We start from the raw sequence: 27,665 nt of genomic DNA, 5'->3' as shown, positions 1-27,665 counted from the left end.
TTAATATTCATAACGATATACTTTTTGTGGACTTTTTCAGGGTGGGGTCTATGGCCTTCAATTCCAGGGACTGTTATTTTATTATTTCTTTGATAATTTGCCTCTTCTTTTGTCTGTTTTCACTGATCACTTTGGTGTTGGACTTCCTAAACTGATATTTTAATTTTTTCTTCTTGTTTCTTACCTATTGATTAACTCCTCATCTTTTTCAATGTGATGAGATATTGCCTTAACTATATCTTTCCACCTTTCTATTGATTTGTTGTGGGGTTTTTTTAGCTATCATATTATTTTTTAGTTTTTAAGTGCTCTTTCTTGTTTGCTGATTATTACTTATATCATCCTACTCTTGTTTCATTCATGGAACATCTTTTTTTTAATCATTCTGGAAATATTCATTCCATTGTTGCTTTTTTTAATTGTTTGCTTTATGCTTTGAATTGTCTCATTTGTTTGGTACTATTTTTTGCCTATAAAATTTTATTTTTTTAATTTATTTTATTGAAGTATAGTTGATTTACAATGTTGCATTAATTTCTGCTGTACAGCAAAGTGATTCAGTTATATATATATATATATATATATATATTCTTTTACATATTCTTTTCCATTATGGTTTAAGATTGGTACTATTTTAATACTTAAAGAAGTATCCTTAATACTCCATCCTACATCGGGATGGCATACATGCCTGGCTGCCATATGGAGTATCCAGTAGCAAAGAGGGCTGGGGTTCTCACTATGCAATATGCAGAATTGCGTTTAGCTTTCCCACTCTGGCTCCTGGCTTCTATCTTCCAGTGGACCCTCTCTATTTTTTTTTTTTTTTTAGTTTCATCAATTATTTTCTACGTTTTTCTCATTTTTCTAATCCTTGGCCAAATGCAGCTCTAACAGCACACATACTGCTCATGTTCTAAGCTGTGATGTCCTCCCCAGAGTGGTGAGCTCAGGAACACTTGGCTTGCTTTGACAGTTATCCCAGGGCAGAGTTTGCAGAATATTTAGCCATAGCACAACAGGCCTCCTCAGCTTCCCGAAGCCCAGTACGTATTTCTTTGCCACGGCCTGCTTAACCCTAAGCCAATTCCATATACTTTAGAGTTTTGTTATTGTTGTTAAGACAACATCCAACTTCAAAGTACTAATTTGTGTTTTTGCTAGAATACACTGGACTATGCTGAGGTAAAAACAGACATACTCATGTATGGAATGGGTTAACAGAATGAATTATTTTAAACCTTTCATGTGACAGTCCAGTGTGAGACTGGCAAATCTCCTCCATGCAACATCTCAGGAACCCAAGTCACTTCCATCTTGTGGGGCTTCACAGTGGAAAAAGGGAGAGAGTGGATGATTGCACATGTATGCGTCTTCCCTGGATGCAGAATGCATCTCTTCTGTACACAGTCACACAGACATTTCTAGTCACATGACTCTTCTTATTGTAGCCGGACTTGAAAATCTAGCGTTACAGGGGAGAAAAGGCAAAAATGGGCACTCCTGGGCACATAGCCTTGTCTCTGCCACATCCATCCACTTCCCAGCTTCCAAAAATGTGTGTTACTTCCCTTCCTGTTTCCTTGGACTTTCCATATTCCTTTATTGTCATTTGGTTGGCCTTTAAGGGGAAATGATGATAAATGCACATGTTTGATTCACCATATTTAAATGGAAATCCAACTATATTTTTCTGAAGCAGCTTTACTTTGATGATCGTAGGGAAAATAACTTATTTTAGGTAAAGAGACATATTGAATGTAGATCACTTTTAAATAACAAAAATGATTTAAAATAAGTTATGCTACCTATATAAAGGGAAGATGAAGTAGAGCTTTGCCTTATAAGAATATTGCCTTATTTATATCTCCTATAATTTGGGATGATGAAGTATTTCATTTTCTGAGATTAGAGCCTACTAGTACTTATCAATAGCTATAAAATTTCCAGAGATTCACCAGAGAAAATGTTTATAAATATAAATAATAATGATAATGACAGTTCATGAAATATTTAAATTTTCTAAAATTTGGACGCAGAATACTTCTTATTAGTCCAAATTTCCCAAGAGCACAAGAAGTGCAGATTTGTCTAAAACTCCATTAGGAAAGTGTCAAAGTAACAATACTAAAATAACTACTCCTGTTATTATTTATAGCATATCTACTAAGTGTAAGGCATTTACGTTATCTCATTTGAGTCATTCAAACAAACCTGCATAGTAAATTGAATTTCCATTCTTTCACGGAAGAAGCTGAGGCTTTGAGCAGATAAGAGACTCGGTTCAAGGTCACAACACCAATAAGTTGCAAAACTGGATTTTGAATCCAGATCTGTGTCATTTCAAAGTAACTGCTCTTTCTAGTATACAGACTGCCCTCATTTCTTCTTATGAATTTTGAGGTGTTCATTCATGAACTAAGCACAGGAAAATTTCATTTGAGAGTTGTAAAAACCTATGCCACACATGTCTAAATGAACGTTTTCAATTCCCTTCCCCCCGCCCCACCTCTACCGCTTGACTTAGGAAACCAAAGTCTGCAGGACCCTCTGCCCGGCGTCTATGGAAGCCACAGCACACTGCGGCAGGTGTGACTTCAACTTTACCAGCCACGTTTGTACTGTGATAAGAGGATCTCACAATTCCATGGGGAAGGAATCAGTCGAAGAAATGTGCTCATCTGCTGAAGAGCCTGTTCATATGGGAAGTGTAAACACACTCTCCTTCACAGGTAACAGAAAGGGAGCCACCTGCCCATGGCTTAGAAGGGGGAGTGAAAAGCTGCTGAAAACGCAGATTTATTTCACTCTGACCTCAACTCCCTCCTTCACCTCATATCAATTAATTCCATCATACTTATGAGCCAGAGAGTTACCAGGTAGTTAAAGGCACAATCTGGATCTGGTCAAAGTCAGTAGTTTAAAGTTTTTCAGAGTCGAACTTTAAACAAGGATGTACTCTATTTTAAAGTAAGCCTGTAGAGAATGAAGAACAGGGAAATAAATTAGTTAGGTGACCTTTAATGGTATATCTAGTTAATTTGCAATGAGCCTCATTTTCTTTCTCAAAAGTTGAATGCAGGCTTTCAATAAGTGCCATGAATGAGTGTTGTTATTCTTCCAAGCAGAAAAGAGGGAGAAACCTGTCTGGTCACTAAGACTTGGCAGCATCATTCCAAGGAGGAGGCAGACTGCTCAGTGAAGGCAGTACCACTTTCCTGATCTTGGGTCTGGGGCCAGAGGCTGTGCTCTCCTGCAGCCTGGTGTTTCCCCAAGATGGCCATCATCTTGGGAACAAGAACCTTCATGGTTATTGAAAATAATAATTTCCAAGCCCCATCTTAGCCCTACTGCATTAGTCCAAAATAGTGATTCTGAGGCTTGGCTGAGTCAGGTGAAAGACACTGTAAATTTTAGGATCATCTCCAAAATAGTTCTGCCATCTGTTAAATTTTTATTTTTCATCCATTTACTTAAGTCCTTGCTTAAGTTTCTGTTTTTTGAAAAATTAGATGTGCGTGTGTAACTGTGTGTGTACACACAGCTATTGTTTAGAGTCAAATGGAATACATTTAAGTGACATAATTCAAGCCAGCTGAGGTCAAAGAACCAATAAAACCACTGTGTTCCATCATGACTCACCATTCTGCCTTACCCAGACAATGGTGGGTGGTAATGGCAAGCCTTGAGAAGGAAAATAGTAAAGCAGGATACTAGGATGAGAAGGAGTAGATTAGGAAGGGAAGGAAGGAATAGAGATAAAGTTTAGTGAGTATTACTTAGTTCCAGTGCTGTGCTAGACAGTTTTTCTTATTAAATACAGTTGATTTACAATGTTGTGTTAATTTCTGCTTACAGAAAAGTGATTCAATTATACATCTATACATTCATTTTTTAATATTCTTTTCCATGATGGTTTATCACAGGCGATTGGATATAGTTCCCTGTGCTATACAGTAGGGCCTTGTTGTTTATCCATTCTATATATAATGGTTTCAATCTGCTAACGCCAAACTCCCAGTCCCTCCCTCTGCCACTCCCCCTTTGTGCTAAACATTTTTAAACCTTATCTTAATTTACCCATAAAGCAATCAGGTAAGTATGATCATTTCACAGATGAGGAAACTGAGGGTCAGATCTGTAAAAGTAACTTGTTGTGGTAATAGTCAGGTTCAAATCATGTCATCTTTAGGAGCTGCAGATGTAGTGGACTCCCCTACATCACACTCAAGACCAACGTCAGAATTCACGTTCCCAGTTTAGGCTTCCCAAGTCCAGCCCCCTCTCTCCTCTGTGCTCCTGTGACACACGGTCATACCATTCACCACTTCTACCATGTATGTGTCATAGGCATCTGGACTCCTGCCTCGTCTCTCCTACCAGATTGAAGTATCCACGTGAATAGAACATCCCTGTTTAATTTTACCTTATTTTTAGATTTAGCACACTGTAAGCAAACAAAAAAATATTTATTGGAATGCCTTTAGGTAGGAAAGGCCTCTGGGTAGAAAACAGTTGGACCGCTAATCTCTTCCCACTCCCAGTTATAGATTTAAGTCATGAACCCTCATTTAAAAATTACTTGGTTTTCTTCTAAGACAGTTCTCTGCTTTTATCTGCCCTTGGTAACCAAGGTCAAGATTTTGAAGGGTTTTTAAGACATATTTGCAGTAGACCTCTCCAGAAGAGAATAGCTGTTTCCACCTACTGATATAATATTGCAGGGGCTTTTAACATCCATATTTCAGATCGGTTTGCCTACCAGAAAACACTATAAAGTGAATATGAAAAATGACAAAATTTTACTTTTCATGAAAAAAAATTAAGCACTCAAATGATGCTCAAACAAATTCCACTGAGACCAGTTTAGACGAAAAGTCAACCATTTTTAGAAATTGACAATTAAAAGCTACAACCACTGGTGCTAACCAAAATTCATTTGTTCTTACAATCATTTATTTATCAAAAATATTTATTAAATCCTTACTAATTACCAGTCAGTATATGAGGACCAATAACTTGAAAACTAGTAGGAAATTCCATCAGGATTTGAAGCTAATATGAAGAGATAGGAAAATTAATACATAATTAACTCTAATATGAGAAACAATGTGCAGGTAAGTTCTATAGAGGTGAGCATAGGATGCTTTGGAAGAGTATTGCAAGGACACCTAACCCAGACTCAAAAAACTTCAAGAAGGATACTGTGCCCAAAGAAAGAACTGAAGGACAAGTTAGAGCCTATCAGTTTAAGGGGAGGTAGGCCAGGCAGAGAGAGCAACACATGCAAAGTGCAGGAAGCAGGAGGAAGCCCAGCAGGTCTGAAAAGCAAGTATCTTGATATGGATGTAGCACATATAAGACAGAGAAAGTAATGGAGAGGACGCCAGAGTGGGTTCAGATTATGAAGGCCTTTTAGGCCACACTAAAGAGTTTACCTTTATACTGCAATGAATGGATAGTTAGTGAAGCTCTTTAAGCAATGGAATGACACAGTTATATACACATTTTTGGAAGGATTGCTCTGTTAGCTAAAAAAATGGTTGGAGACAAATGTGTATGGGACCTTTCAGCAATTAACAAGTAAATATTGAGCAAACATACCACCCGAAAACCCAGCACCCTCATTTATCAGAATATTAGCCCCATGTAACATGTAAAATGATTTTGAGATAACAAGTTAAAAATAAAAGAAGAAGAATAGTTGGAAATTCTGGCAAAGAAAAAAAGAGCTCTGAGAAATGAGAGAGATGATTGAGGAAAGGTAAAATTTCAACTAGTGATTCCTTATGTGTAAAGCAAAAAGAATGCTTTTATGGGCTGAGAGAACATCTTTGAAAAACCAGGCCTCACAGGAAAATATAGAAGTAAGGCTAAGACTTGATAGAGTCAAAAAGGAGAAGAATGAAATACAGTGGAACAAAGAACAGGAATAAAATGTAGACAGTTGCCACAGCTGAAATTACAAATGGCAATATGGGCTTGAAGGCTACACAATAACAGTTATTTGCAGTGAATAGTTTAATCTGCTATAGCAAGTGGTTCAAAAATATAGTTACCATCTGTGGGTGAGTGGATGGACGGTCTGGGCAGCTCAGCCCCACAAGGTCATTCAGGATCTGGATTCCTCATCATGCTTCCAAGTGGTACAGCCTGAGTTGTCACAACACCTTTAGTTCCAGCCCATCAGAAGGGGTAAGAATGCTAACAGAAGGCAAGTGATTCCCTCTTCAGAAAGTGATGCACAAATTACCCATGTCACTTCCACACTCCTTCCGTTGTTGAGATCAGTCGTGTGACTACACCAGACTGCAAAGAAAACTGGGAAATGTAGACTCTGGCCAAGAGGTCTCTGACCAGGACAGAAGGGGGATCTGGGGACCCACTGGTGGTCATCACAGGTACAAAGCAGCAAATACCCTCTTACTGGAAAAAATGAAGACAGAAATGCATTTGTGTAGCAATTTACATTTTATGAAGTTCTGCAGCATAACTTATTGCATTTTATTTTCATACTAATTCTACAAAAGAGGCAGGGCAGGCTTTATTGTAAGGAGATGCATGTAAGGAGAATAACCCAAGTGGATGGAATGAGAATTAATGCTGCATCCAATGGAGATAGAGCAGGTGGCCAGGCAGTCAAGGAGGACCTCTCTGATCCCCCTGTCTGATGATCATCCAGAAACTGCCACACAAAAATACATATGTAGATCTTCAAAATTCACAGAATTAAATAAGTGGAAAGCAGATTTAAATGATTAAACTTTCAAGGAATGTTTTGGTAAATTTGTAGCATTTGTACTTCTGAAGTTATTAAAGCTCAAGACTGAACTAAGATGTTTGGGACACCATTGAATCACGTGGATGATTATCTAATAAAAGTTTTGCCAGGCCAAAAATCTCAGCAGGTTGGTTTTGTTGTTTTAATTAGATTGGTTGTTTTTGGTTTTGGTTTCAGTTCTGGTTTGGTAGAAGATGAAGGAAGTATATATAGTACACTATACATGGTACATATAGTGGAGTGTGAATTCTTTTTTATTCATTGAAATTGTACTGTGATAAGCTAAGTTACAAGCCCTGTATCTCATAACAACTGCATTATAATTCATGTAATAATTTAAGTAATATTGACAACATAATAATTGGTAAAATTTATAATAATAAAACTGTAAAAGAATCTTGCCAAACCTGCCTCATACAGAAGTAAAGAGATCATGAACTTGGGAAGCATTAACATCTAATGTACATTAGTCTAGCGCTTTTATTTTTCAATCATTTCTTTAATGTATCCATATTTCTCTATTCAAATAGGTGAATTTTGTTCTGTGCAATTTCATATCTCTGCATCTAATAAGCACTTGTAATATTTTTTATGACTCAGAAAGTAAAGATCTTAGAGCTTTATTTACATACAATAGGATTAGTGCATTGAGCATTTATTTTTATTTTTATTTAAATTTTTTTTTTTTAGTTTATTAATTAATTAATTTCTTTTTGCTGTGTTGGGTCTTCGTTTCTGTGCGAGAGCCTTCTCTAGTTGTGGCAAGCAGGGGCCACTCTTCATCGCGGTGCGCGGGCCTCTCACTACCGCAGCCTCTCCTGTTGCGGAGCACAGGCTCCAGACGTGCAGGCTCAGTAATTGTGGCTCACGGGCCCAGTCGCTCCGCGGCATGCGGGATCCTCCCAGACCAGCGCTCGAACCCCCGTCCCCCGCATCGGCAGGCAGACGCTCAACCACTGCGCCACCAGGGAAGCCCGAGCATTTATTTTTAAATGTTTAAGGTTTTGATATTTATTTTTGATATGATGGTAAGAAAATAAAAATTTTAAAAACCGCCGCTGTCCGATTTTCTGTCTTTCCAGATGTGAACCTGGAGCCCTACATGACATACGAGTATAGGATTTCTGCGTGGAATAGCTATGGGCGAGGATTCAGCAAGGCTGTTAGGGCCACAACAAAAGAAGATGTGCCTGAGGGAGTGAGCCCCCCCAGGTGGACCAAAATGGATCATCTTGATGATGTAATAGTCCTCAACTGGAAGAAGCCTATACAATCAAATGGTATTAAGCTATTTTTAAAATTCAAATAACATAATCCCGTAAATCCATAAGGAAATTGAAATTAGTGTAGTCTATGTTTAATTGGCATGCATCTAACCACTAAAAAGTATTTGCTGATAACGGAAACTTCAGGTATGTGTCAACCAATCATTGATTTTGTGAAATAGCCCTCACAAATTTTTAGCCAAAAATTATTTTCCTTGAATCCCAACATATGTCTGAGCTGCTTTCAAATAAGCAAAGCGTATTCTGGGAAGGCAGAATCGTTTTGAAAGTAAATGTTTGATAGTGAGGGGAAAGAAACAACTGACTGATTATGTCAAGAATCTATCTCCTCCGTAAGAGTGAGTATAATTAAGAACTGCTTGAACATAGCAAAATAATAGCAATTTAAAATTAAATAATGCTATGTTATCCCATTTCTTCAGAACTCTAAGCCATCTGATTTGTTTGCAAACAGTTAAAAGAGTCTGACACTCAAATTCAGGCCTTTCTCTGCCTCTTTTAGGTCCTATTATTTACTACATTCTTCTCCGAGATGGAATTGAACGTTTTCGAGGAACATCGTTGAGCTTCTCTGATACGAAAGGAATTCAACCTTTTATGGAATATTCATACCAGCTGAAAGCTTGCACGGTTGCTGGCTGTGCCACCAGCAGCAAGGTAGGAGGAGTCTGTCTAAACTCTGGACAGAATTATCCAGTGTTAAGACTATATGAAGGTCCAGGTTGTAATGCCAATAAAGTAGGGCATCCATATGGTGTCTCAACTGAGTACCAACACTTCCTCCTGAAAGGAGAGATCACCACAAGAAAAATTTATTCAAATATCAATGTTTCATTCATCAAAAGAAAAAAACTTGAACCAGTATTATCCCCTTAATCCACTTTTCCTCCACCAACCCTTTGTAGGTGGTCTTCTATAAATCCATAATAGGTCCCAAGCCATTTCTCAGTTTAAAAACTTAGAAATTCTATTTAAATATCATTTCAGCAAAAATTGCCTCCTCTTGAAGAACTTCAATGGCTTGAAGTCCCAAGCCATTTCTCAGTTTAAAAACTTAGAAATTCTATTTAAATATCATTTCAGCAAAAATTGCCTCCTCTTGAAGAACAGAGAAAGGGACAAAGGAGCCTGACATGGAAAATAAAATAGTTCCAAGGCTTCTGCAACAGCCTTGACAAGAAATAATGAAGATCTGAATTCATGCAGCAGGGGTCAGATGAAGAATATCAGAAAGATACAACAGATACCAGGGCACAAAAACTACAGGACTCAGTAGTCAGCTGTATGTAGGGGAATAAAAGGAAAGTATTATGGGTATTTTCAGGATATCTGGCTTGACCAATTTGTTGGTCATGGTGCCATTCTGCAAGCAAATCAAAAAACAAAAGAGGAATATATATATATAATGGAATATTACTCAGCCATAAAAAGGAATTAAATAATGCCATTTGCAGCAACACAGGTGGACCTAGAGATTATCATACTAAGTGAAGTAAGCCAGACAGAGAAAGACAAATATCATATGATATCACTTATATGTGGACTCTCAAAAAAAAGAATACAAAGGAACTTATTTACAAAACAGAAATGGGGGGCTTCCCTGGTGTCGCAGTGGTTGAGAGTCCGCCTGCCGACGCAGGGGACATGGGTTCGTGCCCCGGTCCGGGAAGATCCCACATGCCGCGGAGCAGCTGGGCCCGTGAGCCATGGCCACTGAGCCTGCGCGTCCGGAGCCTGTGCTCCGCAACGGGAGAGGCCACAACAGTGAGAGGCCCGCGTACCGCAAAAAAAAAAAAAAAAAACAGAAATGGGCTCACAGACATAGAAAAAAAATTTATGGTTACCAAAGGGGAAAGTGGGGAGGAGGGATAAAATAGGAGTTTGGGATTAACATATACACACTACTGTATAGTAAAATAATAAACAACAAGGACCTGCTGTATAGCACAGGGAACTGCGCTCAATATCTTATAATAATCTATAAGGTAAAAGAATCTGGAAAATAATATATATATGTATGTATAACTAAATCATATATGCTGTACGCCTGAAACTAACACAAGACTGTAAATGAACTACTCAAATAAAAAAAAAAAGGAGGACAGCTTAAAAGTAAAGAATAAGATCAACATTTTTAAAGCTTTAAAAAATATATTCAAGAGGAGGAGCAGATAGCATGGTGGAAGAAATTATTATTTGGCACTTTAAGTGAAAATGTCTAGTCAGAAGCGGGATTAAGAAGCGACTGAAATTTTCTGGAAAGATCTATGAGGGAAGTTGAAGCAAGGAGTTTGAGTGTGGTCATGTAAGGAGAATAGAGAGAGAGAGAGGCAAAAACCGAAGACCACAGATGACCAGCCCCCTTGGGGATGCTACTAAGCGAAAAATGGAAGAAACAATCAAACAAGTTAGGAGGAAAATAAGGAAAGAGCCATTTCACAGATGCCAAGCTAGTCAGAGGAGACCCAGTTTTCATATGGTTTAAACTTGAGAAGCGCAGCATCTTCACACACTGTGCAAGAAGCATCCAAGTAAAACCTTCAGTCACACACATCAGCTGCAGCTCATGTGAGCTGCTTTTTATTCAACAGACCCCAGAAGCATCTCTGAGTGCCCTACCAGCTAAACAGAAGGCAGCTGATTGGCCCAATCAAAAGTTAGGGTCCGGGGCTTCCCTGGTGGCGCAGTGGTTGAGAGTCCGCCTGCCGATGCAGGGGACACGGGTTCGTGCCCCTATCCCGGAAGATCCCACATGCCGCGGAGCGGCTGGGCCCGCGAGCCATGGCCGCGGAGCCTGTGTGTCCGGAGCCTGTGCTCCGCAACGGGAGAGGCCACAGCAGTGAGAGGCCCGCGTACAGCAAAAAAAAAAAAAAAAAAAAAAAAAAGTTAGGGTCCGAACGGTCCTAGAGCCATTCCGTGCTTTTTGCATAGCGGAACTCCTGCCTACCAGATGCCAAAACAATTGGTGAAAAAGTGAAATCAGACTTCATTCTGGGAGAAAACAAAGGCAGCCAATTTTCTCCCAAAAATATATTTTGACAATATTGAGTAAATCACTGGTTGATTCTTTTTTTCTTCTCACTTGGTTCTCTTTCTAGAACATTGGCACAGACACTATAAAGTCATCCTGGGTATCATAGGAAGAGTACAGAAAAGGCTGCCCATTTATACTGTTCATAGCATATTATATGCAAGCAAGTTCAGATGTGGGTTTTGCTCCAAATGTACTGGTGCTTAAAATGTACAAAATCAGGCTGTTAAAATGCAAAGACACTGATGGGCCATATGGAAGAGAGTTATCAAGAGTTCTCTAGTAAGACAGTCTGCCAGCCAGCTTTTACTTGTTTAAACTGAGAGCTGCAGTCTGCCATCAAAATTGTTGTTGAACCCGTGGTGATAAATGGTAGTCGAAGACTTATAGGATATATTCAAGGTCAGATTTCATTGTTTGAATAGGATGCGAGAGAAAGAATTTAAAAAAAGAGGGACTGCTTCTCCGAGCCCTGCTAATGATATGCCAGGCAAGACAACAACATTTTAAAACAAAAGTGACATTCTCATTGATCAGAATACCTAGTGTACTATTCCAAGAAATTGCTGTTTAATTCCTGTGTTTTCAGGTCGTTGCAGCTACAACCCGAGGAGTTCCGCAAAGCATCTCTCCACCGAGAATCATGGCCCTCAGTGCGGAGACTCTGCATGTGAGCTGGGACGTCCCTCCTAAGCCAAACGGCGTCATTAAAGAGTACCAGCTCTGGCAGGTTGGGAAAGGTCTCATCTACACTGACACCACTGACAGGAGGCAGCATACGGTCACAGGTGAAAAAAAATAAAAAGAGGAAAATGTACCAGAAGAGTCTGTGGTTAGGGGGGCAGAGCCTCCCAGGGGTGTGCGTTTGATATATGAGGTCACTTCAAAAGGACGCGTTCTCTTGACATATGGTCAGGTCCCACTTATCCATGCTAATAGAAGAGCCCACACTGGCAGCAATAAGCCACAACAGCAGATAACTTCAGAAATAATTTATAGTTGGCTTTGATATGCATTATGTGTAGGGTTTTTGCATCAGTATTAAGTTCTTTTTTTTCTTTTTCAGACAAACAGTAAGATGCATTTTCATTCCCCAAGGATATACTCATAGATAATGGTGCTAGGATAGCCAAGAATGTACTGGAAGGCAGGAGAAAAATCAGCCAGAGGCTAACAGTTGTCTACTGCGTGGGTAATTAATACACAGAATAGTTGATAGTTGACTGGTTGTGACAATTTGTTATTATTAGTAACAATTAATAGTAATTGTATTATTTTTGTTGCTTATTATAACATTATATATTATAATTAGCTTTAATAATATAATAATAGTACAGTATGATAGTATAGTGTCAGATAATTACTAGCGATGATTATAATAATAATTAACATGTTTTAGTCTGAATGTCACTTCTGAAGGGAAACATCTTCTGACTCACCAAGTCTAGATCAGCTTTCCTTTTTTTTTTTTTTTTTTTTTTTTTGCGGTACGTGGGCCTCTCACTGCTCCGGCCTCTCTCATTGCGGAGCACAGGCTCCGGACGCACAGGCTCAGCGGCCATGGCTCACGGGCCCAGCCGCTCCGCGGCATGTGGGATCTTCCCGGAACGGGGCACGAACCCGTGTCCCCTGCATCGGCAGGCGGACTCTCAACCACTGCGCCACCAGGGATGCCCTAGATCAGCTTTCCTGATACACCATCACATCACCTTGTTTTATTTTCACCACAGACCTTTCACTGCCTGATAGTGTTTGCTTTTTATTTGTCTCTTTATGTCCGCCTCCACTGGAACGTAAGCTCCAGAATCGCAGAGACCGTCTCTACCTTGTTCAATACTGTATCCTTAGCACCTAGAACAATACATGACATGTCAGTAAGTGCTAAATAAATGAGGAATAAGTAAATTTAATATGTGTCAAATACTGTCCTAAGCCCTTGACATTTACGATCTAATTTGATCCTCATCACAAACCTATGGGGCAGAGAGAATTATGACCCCCATTTTACAGAAAAGAATACTTCAAGAGATTTAGTAACTTAGCTCATTATTTAGATCTACTGAGTCATTCCAAACAGTTGTGTAAGTTTAGATTCTGAGAACACCGAGAAGAGTTTACAAACTTGTATTTTTTCCCTATTGCCAGTAGCCTCTCTCCAAGGCCTCCTGAGTGAATGCCTTCCTTCCGTTAGACCCTGTACTTTGCAGGGGGCGGTGATACCAGAGATAACGAAACTCACATAGAAGTGCAGAAAGGCCTGGAAAAGCATGCCTGGTTTTTCCTTAGAGGAGGCACAGGCCTTGCTACACAGGTGGAAAAATAAATTCCACAGTTCCCTGACACACAAGCAATCACTCGTGGACAGATGTCCACTGTTTTCCAAAAGTGTCATAAGCCTACAGAAGGTGCTTAATAAATATTTGTGGACTAGCACATTATGATCCTGATATGAAGATCCCGAGCTAAGCCAAGGATAATGGGGATGGGGAAAGCCCTCATCCATTTAGATGATCAGATTTGTTCCCTAGATCCTAGTTCACTAAAAATGAAAATCATCACAAGCAATTGAAATGATGTTATTCTCCACAAAAAAAAACTTACATGTATACGGTGCTTTATAATTTTAACAAACCATCACTGTGGTTTGACTCCTGTGATTCTCATCACTTCCCTATAAGTGAGGGACGTTTTTAATATCCACATTTGAAAGATGAAGGTGAAAACTGGCCTACTCAGGGTCCCCAAGGCGTTCACTGCCTCCATCTATAAGGAAATCAGAATACCATTTCATTACAATATATATATATATATATATATATATATATATATATATATATACATGTAGCCTGCTTGCTGTGTTCTAGATAGTAGATTAAGTGCTCCAAAATAAGATTGTTGCTCTTAAGAAGCTCCCAGTACTACTGCCAAGTTAAGGAATAGCTTGTGTAATGATACACCAACAGAACTCCGTACAGAATGGAGTAGGAGAAATCAAAAGAATGACTGAGGATGGCCATGGAATGTTAATTATAGAGTTTTGAAAGCCAAGTTAATTAAGACTTGGTAGCAGTAAAGGTTTCACAATAAACTGGGATACAAGGATAAAGAATTCTCTTCTTACGGAATCCGTCTACTCAACCAGCATGGGCTTTGAACTGTCGCCAGCTGTACTGGTTTGCATTTTTTAGAAAACCAGAATTTACGTGCCTACGGACCAAACTCAATTGTGAGGTTCAAACCAACAGGATTGATGGCCTCCTTAATTATAAAAATAATTGCAAAGCTTTTTCTTTAAATACCTTCACTCTACCGGCTCTTCCTTTTATTATCATTTTTAATGGATATTTTCGTGTCAGAGGATTTTATATGCATAACTTAATGGCAGAATTCCTCTTTTATTAGGATAAACATTTTAAAGTTTTTCTACCTCATTTTATTTTTTGTAAGAGTATAAAGTGAAAAAATAATCTGTTAGAATTCATTTTAAACAGATTTAGAGAGTACTTCACTTGAGCACGCTAGCCCTAAAGAGCGATTTCTTTGTTAAATGAGGAAATAAACCTTCATTCAACAAAACCTTACCAAGTACAGTATCCTAATATGCAGTTCCTATGAGACAGGAATGGTGCCTGGCATTAGAGGATCTAAAACCCAAGATCTGTGTAGTGTTCACACATTTTATCTGCCAGGGAAAATTCAGTTCCATCGTTAGCTAACTGATCAAATTCAGTAGGGAAGTATTTTATGATGAGAATGACTATTTTATTGAGTTCATGGAATGAACTAAAATAATCAAATTTATTTCACATTCCATCTCAAGCATTTGATCCAAGAGCTGCCTGAACCCCCTGGAGATAAAGGTTTTGCTTTTCTCATCATTTCCCAAACCTTGGCATTCCCTAAGTTACAGTCGAACACTGATGAAGCCGTAGCTCTAGTCATCCAGGAGCCTGAGAATCTAGGTCCTTAGAAATGACAGAAGGGAGAGTGGGCACCTAGCATCAGCCGCATTGTCTCCATGCTTATTTTTAATTACCTCAAAGCTTTAGAAACATGATCCCGTAAATGCTTTGTGGGAATAGTGGCAAAAGCACTCATCATGTGAAATCCATAAATTGCTTATAATCCTCTCAAGATGTTAAAAAAAAAGCATTAAGTAATTGAAGACAGGAAGTCCTCAGTTAATTATTTAGAGGTGTTATCAATGCTCTAAGTAAACTGAAGCGTTTCCTGCTATCTCACCGAGCCCAATACCATGGGGACCAAGGGGTAGCAGCCATCATCTTCTCATATTCGCTAATGCAAACAGCGCGTGGCAGCTTGTCAATAAAAGACCTTTTCATATCATTTATTACTAAACATGCCCACGGTCCTGCACAGAACAATCGGGATGTCAGTGACGGCATTGTTTTACTTGGGTTGCCGTGTATGAAACGTGGGCCTCCTAATGTAGCCATCGGGGTAGAGGAGAGGAGGAAAGGATTAATGAAATAATTGGGGCCACCGAGAACAAAATGAATTAATCATGTCGTCTTTAGCAGCAGACATGATAAGAGCTTATGTGTCTCTTAACTCTGGGGGAAATGTTTTCCAAATAATTCATTAAAAGTTGCTTAGCATTTCATTGCACTTAAAGGGGAAGAGTCACCAGCATTAAGTCAACAAGGAGAGAAAAATTTGCCTTCCTTTCCCATCCTGTTAGAAACTCATGAACACCTCCTGTGATAAAACAGCATAAATCCTAACAAGGCTAGTTGTAGCAGAAAATGTACTATTATTGCACTAAAACAGATATACTACATACCACTTTTGAAAAAAAAGAAGACATAGTTTGACCATCAATATCCCCAAATGTGGACATTTTTACATGAGGATTTTGCATTTAAATAACTCGACCATATGCTCCCATCGTATGCCACACTTGGCTCTCATGGTATTTATGATACTTTATTGAATATCCTTTCTCTTTGTCTCTGTTCCTCAACCAGGAGTTAAAGCTCTTTAAGGACAGAGGCAACAGCTTCCTGTTTGCCATTGTGTCACCTATACTGTGATCTATCACAGAACCTAACATATATTAAGTTTTTGAAAATCTTTGTTGAATGAATGAATGTTGAACAGTAAACTAGTATCTGAGTGACTAGATTCCATGTTGGTCGGATATAAAAATCACATTGTCAAACACAGCTAAATCTCAGCCAGAATGGGTGACAATTTGTGGGAACCAGTGCAAAATGAAAGCATGGGACCCCTTGTTCAAAAATTATTCAGAATTTCAAGACGATAAGAATTGATTCAAGCACAGGATAGCATGGAAGCATGGAAGCTGGGGTGCCTCAGCTTAGAGCATAGCTTGTGTGACCATGAAGCCAGCCCTGGTCTCTGGCAATCTGGATTTATTGACAGTATAATTCTTTTTTTAATTTAATTTTTATTTTATATTAAAGTATAGTTGATTTACAATGCTGTATTAGTTTCAGGTGTACAGCAAAGTGATTCAGTTATACATATACATATATGCATTCTTTTTCAGATTCTTTTCCCTTATAGGTTATTACAGAATACTGAGTAGAGATCCCTGTGCTCTACAGTAGGTCCTTGTTGATTATTTATTTTATATATAGTAGTGTGTATCTTTAACTGGAACAGATAGGATGAAAACTGGGATGGCCCTCGGGTCCTCAGAACAGCTTTGGGAGCCTCTGTTGTCATGTGTGATGCTCTAGACTGCATTTCCCCTACTACCACCTGACCACTGACCGCCAAGCATCAGACCTGTGAAAGTAGATGGGAGAATTCATTTTATTTTCATTTTTCAAATTCCGAGGAAAACCTTGGGCCTAAATACTTGCAAAAATAATAGCACAGTATCAACCACTATTTCTTCCTTTCTTTTATCATTCTTACATTTATAATATTATAGCCAAAGAATAACAAGCAACAGCTGCCTGGACACCAATATTTAAAGGAAAAAAAAATTCCCCCGGAATCCCAGATATTTCAAGGTACTTTGCCTGGGCAATCACTACTTCTGTTTAGTCATGACAGTTCTAGCCAACTCCCTTCCTCTGAGATGTATGTCCTTGTTGTGGATCATTTGAGCATCAGACTTTGCTGCCACCTGATGCCACATTCTGTTTCTAGAGAAGAAAATTCTGCTTGAAAGTGTAGGGTAAAAGAGGTTTCAGTCTAGTACGACACCAAACTCCAGGGGAGAAAAATATTTATCAAAATAGTGTTACGAAAATCAAAAGCAAGGGTCTTTCCTTGGATTATCTTAATAATAGTCTTAATGTTAATATATTTGGAAGGAGAGTCTGCCAAAGAAGTAACTCGTTCAGGAAGTACTTCTTGGGATGAATCTGATCACTATTATATTGGGAAGAGGAACCAAATCTTTGGTCTAGAATTTCACACCAAATACAGAATTAAGAATGCAAATAAGCTTGTAGCAAGTAGTCAGAACTGAAAGCCATGAAGTTATTTCACTGGCATTTGCAAATTCAAGAGCCTCTTAGTTTTGATGTTTTGACGTCCGATTCATATGAGACATCAACTGAACTCCTATGTCAAAGCCTTGATACAAAAATGGACAGTGCTGATGGCTCCTCTCAAAGAGTCAAGAAATTGTCTTGACTAAGCAGGATGGGGAACTGCTGAGGTCATTCTGGATGATACTATCAAGAAAAGGGGACTCTACCATGTGAGCTCCTGAAGTATTTTACAATCAAATTTTGTAATACAAATCATAATTTAAATCACCTTAGATGTCTCTAAAGTGATTCCATGATGTCTTGGTGTACCAGTTTTGAACATCCAGATTTTCACATGGAATGAGATTAATCTAAAATTGAACCCTGATGTAGCTCTATCATCACAGACAAGGTTGCCGGTAGATGCTGGAAATTCCTGGGAATCTCCATGAGCAGTGATCACTCTGGGGGGAGTGAGATCCTGGGGGGAATCACTTAGTGAGATCCCAGGCAGGTGGGAGCAAAAGAGAGCTATTTTCAGCAGCAAGACTAGATGTGTGATTCAGGTGGGCCGGGGCAAACATCCAGTTTGGGTGAACTGATGCCACGACAGGTAACCTGCCCACAGGGTGGACAATACATGGTAACCACCTAAAAAAACCTTTTTGAAGTAACTCAGGTCTCTCAGCACTTGACCTAATTATTAACCAGGTTGACTGAGGAACTTGTGAAATTGCATATTTGTTGGGACTGTTTGATAATCCTTCAGAAAATAACAGATGATACTTAGAATAACTGGATGAATGCTTTTGAGGTAGCACTAGCTATCTGAAATTATAATGGACAAGAAAGCCTTTTCCTCACTAGCTGGAGATTAAACATTAGAAACAAGCTGTTCTTTATAGAGTACATCCAATGTAATTTACATAGGTATGGATTTTGTTTTCCAGATCATCTTTTTCTGATCCATAGGCAGACTTTTTGAGGTCCCTTTTTAACACATATTTAGTCTTGAAAGGAATGTTACTTGAAAGTGTAATTGTAACGAGTTTGGTTATAGTGTGCCCCTTTCCTTTATAAGAGGACACGATTCCCTTTAGGGAAGTTCAGGTAATTTGCAGCCACAGTAATCTCCACTCCACTGAAATGTTAAATACTTGGCTTTTCTCCATGCATTTGTCTTTCTCGGTTCTACCCCCACTATTCTTACTCTTTTAGTTCAATGCTGAGCAGTTGAATGATGTTTTCTTTTCTCCTTCTACTCTTTGACTTTAGGATTAAGTTACAGTCGGAACAGTTCCTTGGAGACATCTCTTTATTTCCCTCTTCTCATCCTGATCAATTCATGAGTAGTTTTCAATTGTTGTGCCCTTTCCATTGCCTGTTGCTAATATGTCATATGTATCTCATTTTAAGGACTACCAATAGGGGCTTCCTTAAAATGACAGCAAATTCCAGTTGAAATGTGTTGATTTTATTGAGTTTTACAGAGTCATATATATGAAAGGTCATCCAGTTCATGTAAATCATCTGTGCTTCCTGGCAGTCCCTGCTTTCCTTACCGACTATTTGAACCAAGCCTACTAGTAATCCAACCCTCTAACAATAGGAAAAACACAACACCCAAGAAAGAGAATATAGAAAATAATGGATTCATCTATTGCCTTCCCTCAAGTTAGGCTGTAGTCCAATTTAGCAGTCTATACTCCCATGCCTGCAGTTTACAGATATGGGAACTGAGGCACCTAGAGGTCAGAAAACTGACCCATGGTAATAGATAGATAAGGATTAGACCCAAAGAGTCTAACCTCAGACTCTGCTCTCCCAACAGCTATGCTGTACTGCCTCAGTACATGAACTGTGGTCATATTCCAAATGAAAATATTTAAATACCTAGTCCCACGTGGATTTTTTATATTACTGGAAGTGTCACTGGGCTTTGAGCTACCTATGTCATTTTCCTTATAAGCCTCAGAAGACTGACCCAACTGTTCTGGGTCACATTTCTCAGCCCAACTTCCCAGATTTATATCCTGACCTCACCCTTTCTTATCTCTGTGATCATATTGAATATAGTTCCCTATGCTATACAGTAGGACCTTCTTGCTTATCTATTTTATATATAGTAGTGTGTATCTGTTCATCTCAAACTCCTAATTTATCCCTCTCCCACCCTTTTCCCCTTTGGTAACCATAAATTTGTTGTCTATGTCTGTGAGTCTATTTCTATCTTGTAAATAAGTTCAGTTGTACCCTTTTTTTAGATTCCCCATATAAGTGATATCATATGATAGTTGTCTTTCTCTGTCTGACTCACTTCACTTAGTATGATAATCTTCTGACTTCTTGACCAAGGCTTTCTACTCAACACTGAGTTCTACATCCTACCCACCACCCTTAATTCTAGTACTCCAATAGCTCCAAGAGATACATATTCCTCCACTAACTATGGCCCCATCCTCTGCTAGACCAACACACCCCACCAATTTAAACACCTGTAACAAACTCCTTGGTACACCTTCCTTGGTCTACCAAAAATACCTTAAGGGCTAGTTGCTCCACTGTTGTACCACTTCCAAACATCTATCTTCTGGTGTTCTGGGCTATTTATAAAATGGATGGCACTCAACCCCCTCTGAAAAATTCTGTTAAAAAAAGACAATTTCTACTTTTTTAAAAAAAGTGTTTATTTATTTATTCATTTATTTATTTATTATTTATTTATGTATTTATTTTGGCTGTGCCATGTCTTAGTTGCGGCACATGGGATTTTCGTTGTGGCATGCAGGATCTTTAGTTGTGGCATGTGGGATCTTTAGTTGTAGCATGTGGGTTTCTTATTTGTGGCATGCATATGGGATCTAGTTCCTCAACCAGGAATCAAACCCGGGCCCCCTACATTGGGAGCACAGAGTCTTACCCACCGGACCACCAGGGAAGTCCCTCTACTTTTATGTACAGTAAATTTTCTTTTTAGCTACTGTCCTCGTTGCAAATACCCTCAATCTTCTAATCAATCTTAGTACACCTCTGCAATGATATTTTCTCTTCCTTTCCTAAGACCCATCCTAAAATGTCCTTCAGAAGTCTGAAACCAGACCAACAAGAACACAAAATGAGAAGCAGAATTGAGGCTTTTTTTTTTTTTTTTTTTGGTTAGAATATGCTGGAGAAAAAATCAAGTATCACTTCACTTTTACTAGCCATACTTAAGTCTGACATTCAGGAAAAACATCTGAAAAATATTTATTGTTCATAAATTATATTAACTTTTTATATTATTTTAGTAATATTCTGCAACTAGAGAAGAATCTCCTCCTCAGTGAAATAGATACTGTGGGCAGGAGTCCCTGTGGAATTATAAGGAAGGCCCTGTTTGGTCAAATCACACTTGTGATGGATACATGGACATCATCGCATCATAGCCCTGTCATCTTTATTGGGTATTTTTATGCCTTGGTCTTCCTTAAACAATATTTAACAAACATTGAATACATCAAACAGGCACTATTGGGAAAAAATGGTTTAAATGAGAAATACTCAGAGATACCATACTTACTCTCAAAGGGCTTACATTCTAAGTGAGAAAGTAAGTTATTCAGATAAAACGGTGTCACAAGGGTCAAGACCCCTTTTTCACTAATGGAAGTAAAGAAAGGGACATCGTCAGACTAAACCAGCCACTGCAGTCTCTGACCTTCATTCTTGAATATTTCCTTCCATTTTCTCTTGAGCTCTATATTCTATAATCTTTAGCCTTTTCCCATAAGCTTTTATCAAACACACAAGGCTTGGATATGGCTTAGATCTTTCATCATATTCCTCATCCCTAAATCAGGTAAATATCAAAATTATGTAAATCCTCCATAACAACCTAATGGAAGATTATAATCAAATAAGTATCCACATCTTGTCATTAAATTGATAAGGAAACACAAAGGGCTTTGAAGCTGAATCCTGGAGCTGTTCCAGCTATAGAACATTATGGGTTTAGCAGAGAACCCAGACTACTGCTTCAATTCTAAATGAACCAGTTAATTAATTTTTTCATTCACTTAACAAATACCTACTTTGTGCCTGTCACCATTCAAAGGATACAGTTGTTGCCAAAACAAAGTCCTTGCTCTTTTTGAGCTTACATCATGGAGGTGGAGACAAACAATAGATAAACAGACATATAATCAAACATCAGGTAATGTTGAAGGCTATGAAAGAAGAAAGTAATTTGAGAGGATAAAAAGTGCTGGTTATGGTGTGTAAATAGAGTGGTCAAAATCTTTTAAAATGTAGCATTTGAGCAGATCTGCATAAAGTGACAGAGTGACTTTATAAATGTCTCTGGAGGAAGAGTCACCTCACCAAAACAAAATATGTGAAAATGTAGTTCTAAATTCATGAAAAAATAAGTATAGTAATTATTGGATCCATGTTATAACTTAGCCCAATATTTGACATTAGAGATTAAGTCCTGTTCTTTTTTTAAGAAAATATTTGTAAAGCATTGTTTGAGTTTTCCCAAGAATCAAGGCAAGAAATGTTAGCCTCTATGTATCCTTGTTGAATGCTGCTGAGTCTTAAGGTTGCTTCTGCTAAAATAAAGTACTTCTCTAAGTAACCCATCCCATCTGCTTAACAGCCTTAGAAGCTAGATGCACTGGTTCCCCATTTTACAGATCAGTAGATGAGAGCAAAGTGAAGCTAAGTAACTTGTCCACGGTCACTGGCCACAGAGCAGTGAAGTCTGACAATACATAACTTCTATTGTAAATGGATTGCCATTCTTTTTTCCCCTGAGTATTGAGCAATTTTTGTGCTACATCATACATCTGAATACAAAAGAAGTAATAAGCACTATCCCTTCATCAAGGTGTATTTAATCTACATGTAAAGACAAAAGCAACATACCCCAAAAAAAACTACAGAAGTAAGTGTAAGATGGTACAGTATGGGAACATATGGTGAAGAAATGCAAAGTTTTGTTTAAAAAAAAGGGTTAGTTGGTGTTCCTATGAGCTGAGTATGGCTTGGGGCTAAAAAATGTTGACTCTAACCTTCTTTTAACTTTTTTTCTGCCCCTGTTCATATAAGAAGCCATTGAAGAAACTGGATTGGTTAGCCTAGAGAAGGGAAAAGTCAGGGAGGATTTGATAACTGTCTACAAATATTTGAAGAACTGTCATGTGGAAAAGAAATTAGATTTGTTCTATAAGTCCCTAGGGGGTGGAAGTGATAGAATTCACCACAATATAAGAAAGAACTTTCAAACCAAATAGAGAACTCTAGAGCTCTCTAAAGATAGAGTGGGCTGTTTGGGAGATGGACTACTTTGATCCCCTAGCCAAGGGAGCCTCTTCAATGACACCTTGTTCAGGGGAATCAAGGGTAAGATGGATGGATGGATGACATGAATTTTCAGATCTCTTCGAAGGCTGAGAATTTATTATTTTACCAGTGAGAAATGAAATTTCCATTAATACTGAGCTGCTTATGAAGTTCCTCTCTCCCTTAGAGAGTGTTTTCTGCTCTTAAAATTTTTGGATATCATATCTACAGCTCTGCATGTGACTGCTCATGCTTACCTGATAATAAATAATCCTCTCAAGAGGTACTTGATTTCTTTTTGCTCTTTCTAGGTCTCCAGCCATACACCAACTACAGCTTCACACTTAGAGCTTGTACATCTGCTGGATGCACTTCAAGTGAGCCTTTTCTAGGTCAGACTCTGCAGGCAGCCCCTCAAGGTAATTAAAAAATACCCATGACTGGGGAGAAGAAGTTTTCATATGGTATTTTGATGTGAACTCTATAAACTCTTTCATAACAAACAAGGAAGAAGGAATCAAGTCTATAAGTACATAATTAAATAAAATTGTTGGTTCCTATTTTTCAAGTTTAGTTCAACTATAAGCTTCCCATGGCAGTTTGCCTTCAATTCCTTAAACCTTTTAGATGTGGTTTTACATGGAAAAACACTATTATCTACTTGGATACGAAATTCTTCCAAAACTCAAGAGTTAAATATTCCCAGAGCAGCTAAAATATAGCAAGCACCATGCTCCCTATTGAAGCTGATTAAAATATTCACTACCCTCAAGAACTTACAGTCAAATAGAAGTGATAGGACAAGTACCCAAATCTGTATGAAGAGAGAGAATCTTAAAGGTGATGTTAAGAAAGAATAAATGAACAGAATGCTCAGGTTAATCTATGAAGGGAGAAATTATAACCCATCACGGGCATCAAGAAAGATTTTAAGGAGCAGATGCCTTCTGAGATGGACCACAAGGAACAAGGATTTTGACAAATGAATGGTAGGAGGAGAAATACACAGCTTGAGGGAATGTAAAGTGAGACCATCACCTTGGAGATCAAATTGGTGATGTCTATTAAACATAAAATGTTTCCCCATGACACAGCAGTTTCAATTTCATTATCTATGCCAGAAAATAACACTTCCACAACTGCACAAGGAGGCATGCACCAGGATGTTTATTGAAGGCTTTTCTGTCGTTTGTTTAATGGCAAAGTACTGGAAGCAATTGAGATGTCTCTGAGTGGGGGAATTGCTAACTAAATTCAGGTGTATTCACATTATGGAATTCCACGCATCAGTTTAAAGGAATGAGATGATCCATCCATATAAAATAGAAGTTATAGAACTACATTCACTTATGGTGTCTTTATGTATCAAACAACACATAGAAAACAATATTCATTTCTATAGATAAATAGATAAATGCATAGGAAAGATTCTGACAGCATACACACCCAAATAATAACAGCGGTCTGTGTGTTAGGAAGTGGGATGGGTAGTATCATTTACTTGCAGGAGAAAAATGTGTGCAGAAGCTTGGGCTAGTGATCAACTAATTATTTTGTTAATCTCTACTACGTGTCTGTTTTCCATGTGGGGAAACAGAGGCATAAATAAGTTTCTGAACAGAAATATAATGTTAATGATCATCAGACAGTCCTGAACTACTTGTCCATTACTCTTCTAATGAAGGGGTTGTTGTACCTCAGAATATTAGACCTGAACTTCCTACCAGTAAATGGGGAATAAAATGGAAAATTCCACATATGGGGCATATGGCTCCTCACCAGGAATTCACTAATGATGTTTTCTATATAAAGAATGTTTCATGTCAAAAAGCTTAGTGTTCCTTTGAAAGGAAGAAACCAGCAGTGGATTTTTTGGAAAGGTAAACTGTCAAATGGATACTTTGATGATAATGGATAATTTCTAAAGGATCTATCAACCAGTTTTGGCTGAAACTCAGCCAGATGAAAGAGCAGGGTCTCTCCGGTTTACTCATCCAATCCATATATTTAAATTCTTAGAAAATATGCATCTCTATTCTCACTTTGTCCAAAAAAAAAAAAGATTTCTTGAAAGAGCTCGGATTTCATGACTTAAACATTACAGCTTGCAACAGCGCTGGGGAGTATAAGATGAGAAATGTTTTACTTGATTTCTGTTTTGAACTTTATGCACCTTTACTTTAACACAAATAACGGTGCAAAGGAACAATAAACTAAATGAGCTTTCCTCTGCAGAACAGACATGGATTTAGAATCCACTTTCTGGCTGTGTAAGTGCCAATTGTGAATAAATTGTATAAGAAATAAATGTAGTCTGATTGCTTAACTTGGAGATTTTGAGGGAACAGATCAGCAGTAACATTAAGTTGTGTTGTTTTGCTAAAGTGGAAATAAACATATTATATCATTTTAAGTTAATAACCCAAATATAACTAATTTTAAAAGGTCTAGTTGAGTGAATCAGCCATAGTTTGAAGGTCTAACATTTGGGTGTCTAAGTGGATATGGAGAGAATTAAAAGAAGCATTTGTTCCTAGCTACCCTGAGAACTCCTCATTTCTTTCATTTTCAATCTAAAAAAGAAAAAAAAAAAAAGCACATTATGACCCCATCGGTAAGTTGGACCTAATTCTCTCCGATTTTAACCTACTAGAAAAATGGCGTTCCCATAGTCAAGTAGTGGGAAGAGCTTGGACTGGATTATTGCTCTCTTTTCAGGATTGCTGCCATACCGGCAAGCTCTCATTCATTTTTAGAGTTCAAGCATGCAAAATTTCAGGCATGCGTTCCTCTAGCATTGATAATATGAAAAAGCAAAAGGAAAAGAGGACCAGTCTTTTTCAGTTTCATTCCAGATTCCTCTTCCTCTGCCCTTCTTTTATCTGTTGATGCTCTCAGATGCTCTTGGAATTCTCCAGTACTAGCTGGAATTCCTAATGAAGGTGGAGAGCTCCCAAATTCTAGAGCTTTCACAAAGCCTACACTCACAGATTTAAGGCCTGTCTATCTACCAGTCTACGAGATGTTTATATTTAAGTGTTTTACAAATATTTCAACCTCAGTATTTCAATGTTTAAAATCGCTCTCCCCACTAACTTTCTTTTCTTCCCTTTTCCCTCTCTCAAATACCACCATCTAATCATCTAAGCCCCCCAACTGACATTCTTAATGCTTCTCTTTTCCTTACGTTATAGTAGACAATTCTTCATAGTTTTATTAATTTTAAATCTTACGGATTTTTAAAATGTTGTTCTTCCTTTCCATCCCTTCTGTCATTGCCTTAGTTCAGACACCTACAACTTCTCCAGAGCCTCCTAACTAGTCTCCCTGCCTCTGGCCATTTCTCCTCTTTCTCAAAGCGCCATCCCAATTCTTTTTCCAGTTTTGCCAAAATAGGCATAACTCACCTTAATTACCTCCATAAAAATCCCATTTCTCTCCAGGAGGAAAGAAATCCACATCTTCTTAGTAAGTCAAATTAGACCCCTCAAGTTTTAACTTCTGCCAGTCTGGCAAGTCTTTTGGTCTTTCCCACATGCAATTTAATGTACCAGTCATGCCTATATACTTGAACTTCTGCCATGCTTTCCCTATCTCTAGGACTTCGTGTAGGTTTCCCTCAGCCTCTAGATACCCTTCCCTACATCCTCACTCAGCTAACTCCTATTTTTTCAAAATTTGGCTCAGATGTCTCCCATTCTGAAAATCTCCTCTGACCCCATCCCCTTCCCATCCATCCCCATTTCACTCCCAGCCTGTTTTAGGTACCATGGCTAAGTGCTCTAATAGCACACTAAGCTTCCTTTTCTTAAAGCACTTATCAAACTGGACTATAAATTGTTATTTACCCATTTTTATTCATCATGATACTATAGGTTCCTTGGAGGATAAAGACTATATATCTTTATCCCCACATTCACAGTGCCCAACATAGAAAATGACTAAATTAAGTAGAATGTTGAATCAACAAATTAACAAATAATAAATGGTCCAGAAGTCAATGCACTTCTGACGTCAGCCAATATGAAACTGGTTCCTTTGATTAACTTCCAAGGGAAAGCCAATCCGCAAAAAATGTTGGGATTTTTGACTTGGAATTTGTAGGGACATAAGAAATGGGTAATACTGCATGACACTCAAGACAAAGTTAAAACAAATCCAGTAGACGTGTTCCTTATTTAGTAGCTATTATGTCAAGAGACCAACCAAGGTGTCCTTCTGACCTTTTCCTCTTACACCTCTCAGCTAGTTTACCTGCTCCCCACCCCACTTCTAGATGATTTCCCTCATGACCATCCATTTCCTTCCCTTGAACAGCCTCAGTTCTGCCCTTCCATTATGTAGAATAGGTTTTCTGATGCCCCTGAGACCCAGGCTCAGCGAGGGAGGTAGATTCTTCACCTGGGACTTACTAAAACCTCTCACCAAAAGCGGGTCTTATCCTATCAAAGATTTCTTGCTGCTACCAAGATAAGAGAGTCTCCATAACATTATGCAAGTGAAAACACAGTGCTTATTTTTTACACATTCCAATTTCATCTTATAAATCAAACCAACGGACACAGGGTTATTGCTAACATGAACAGAGCTTTCACCAGCTTATCTAAATATAAAACTCAACTTTTATTTAAAACACAAAGCAACACCAAAATGTGACTTTATTTTATCTCATTAACTCCTGCATTTCCACAGACTGCATTGACTGATTCAAAGCAGAAACTAAGCAGTAGCCTTTCTAGCACCTTGGTGATTTTTAATACATCAAGGTAAGG

The 27,665-nt window shown here is 38.3% G+C and overlaps 1 protein-coding gene across 2 annotated transcripts in view; it reads left to right on the top strand.

Moving 5' to 3' along the window:
- The window catches only part of USH2A (usherin), a gene marked incomplete at both ends in the record, with an annotated part of 794,746 nt that overhangs the window by 614,605 nt on the left and 152,476 nt on the right, over positions 1–27,665 (top strand). For both annotated transcript variants that reach the window (XM_081220997.1, XM_081220996.1), the window contains 5 exons: positions 2,528–2,732; positions 7,864–8,061; positions 8,570–8,724; positions 11,688–11,886; positions 23,205–23,312. In XM_081220997.1, coding sequence (XP_081077123.1) covers positions 2,528–2,732; positions 7,864–8,061; positions 8,570–8,724; positions 11,688–11,886; positions 23,205–23,312 — 865 coding nt within the window. The remainder of the gene's footprint in view (positions 1–2,527; positions 2,733–7,863; positions 8,062–8,569; positions 8,725–11,687; positions 11,887–23,204; positions 23,313–27,665) is intronic.

This window comes from Mesoplodon bidens (assembly GCF_964165515.1).
Source record: "Mesoplodon bidens genome assembly, chromosome: 2".
NCBI lineage: Eukaryota > Metazoa > Chordata > Mammalia > Artiodactyla > Ziphiidae > Mesoplodon > Mesoplodon bidens.
The sequence above is the reverse complement of the archived record's forward strand: the minus strand, read 5'-3'. Positions and strand labels throughout refer to the sequence as shown.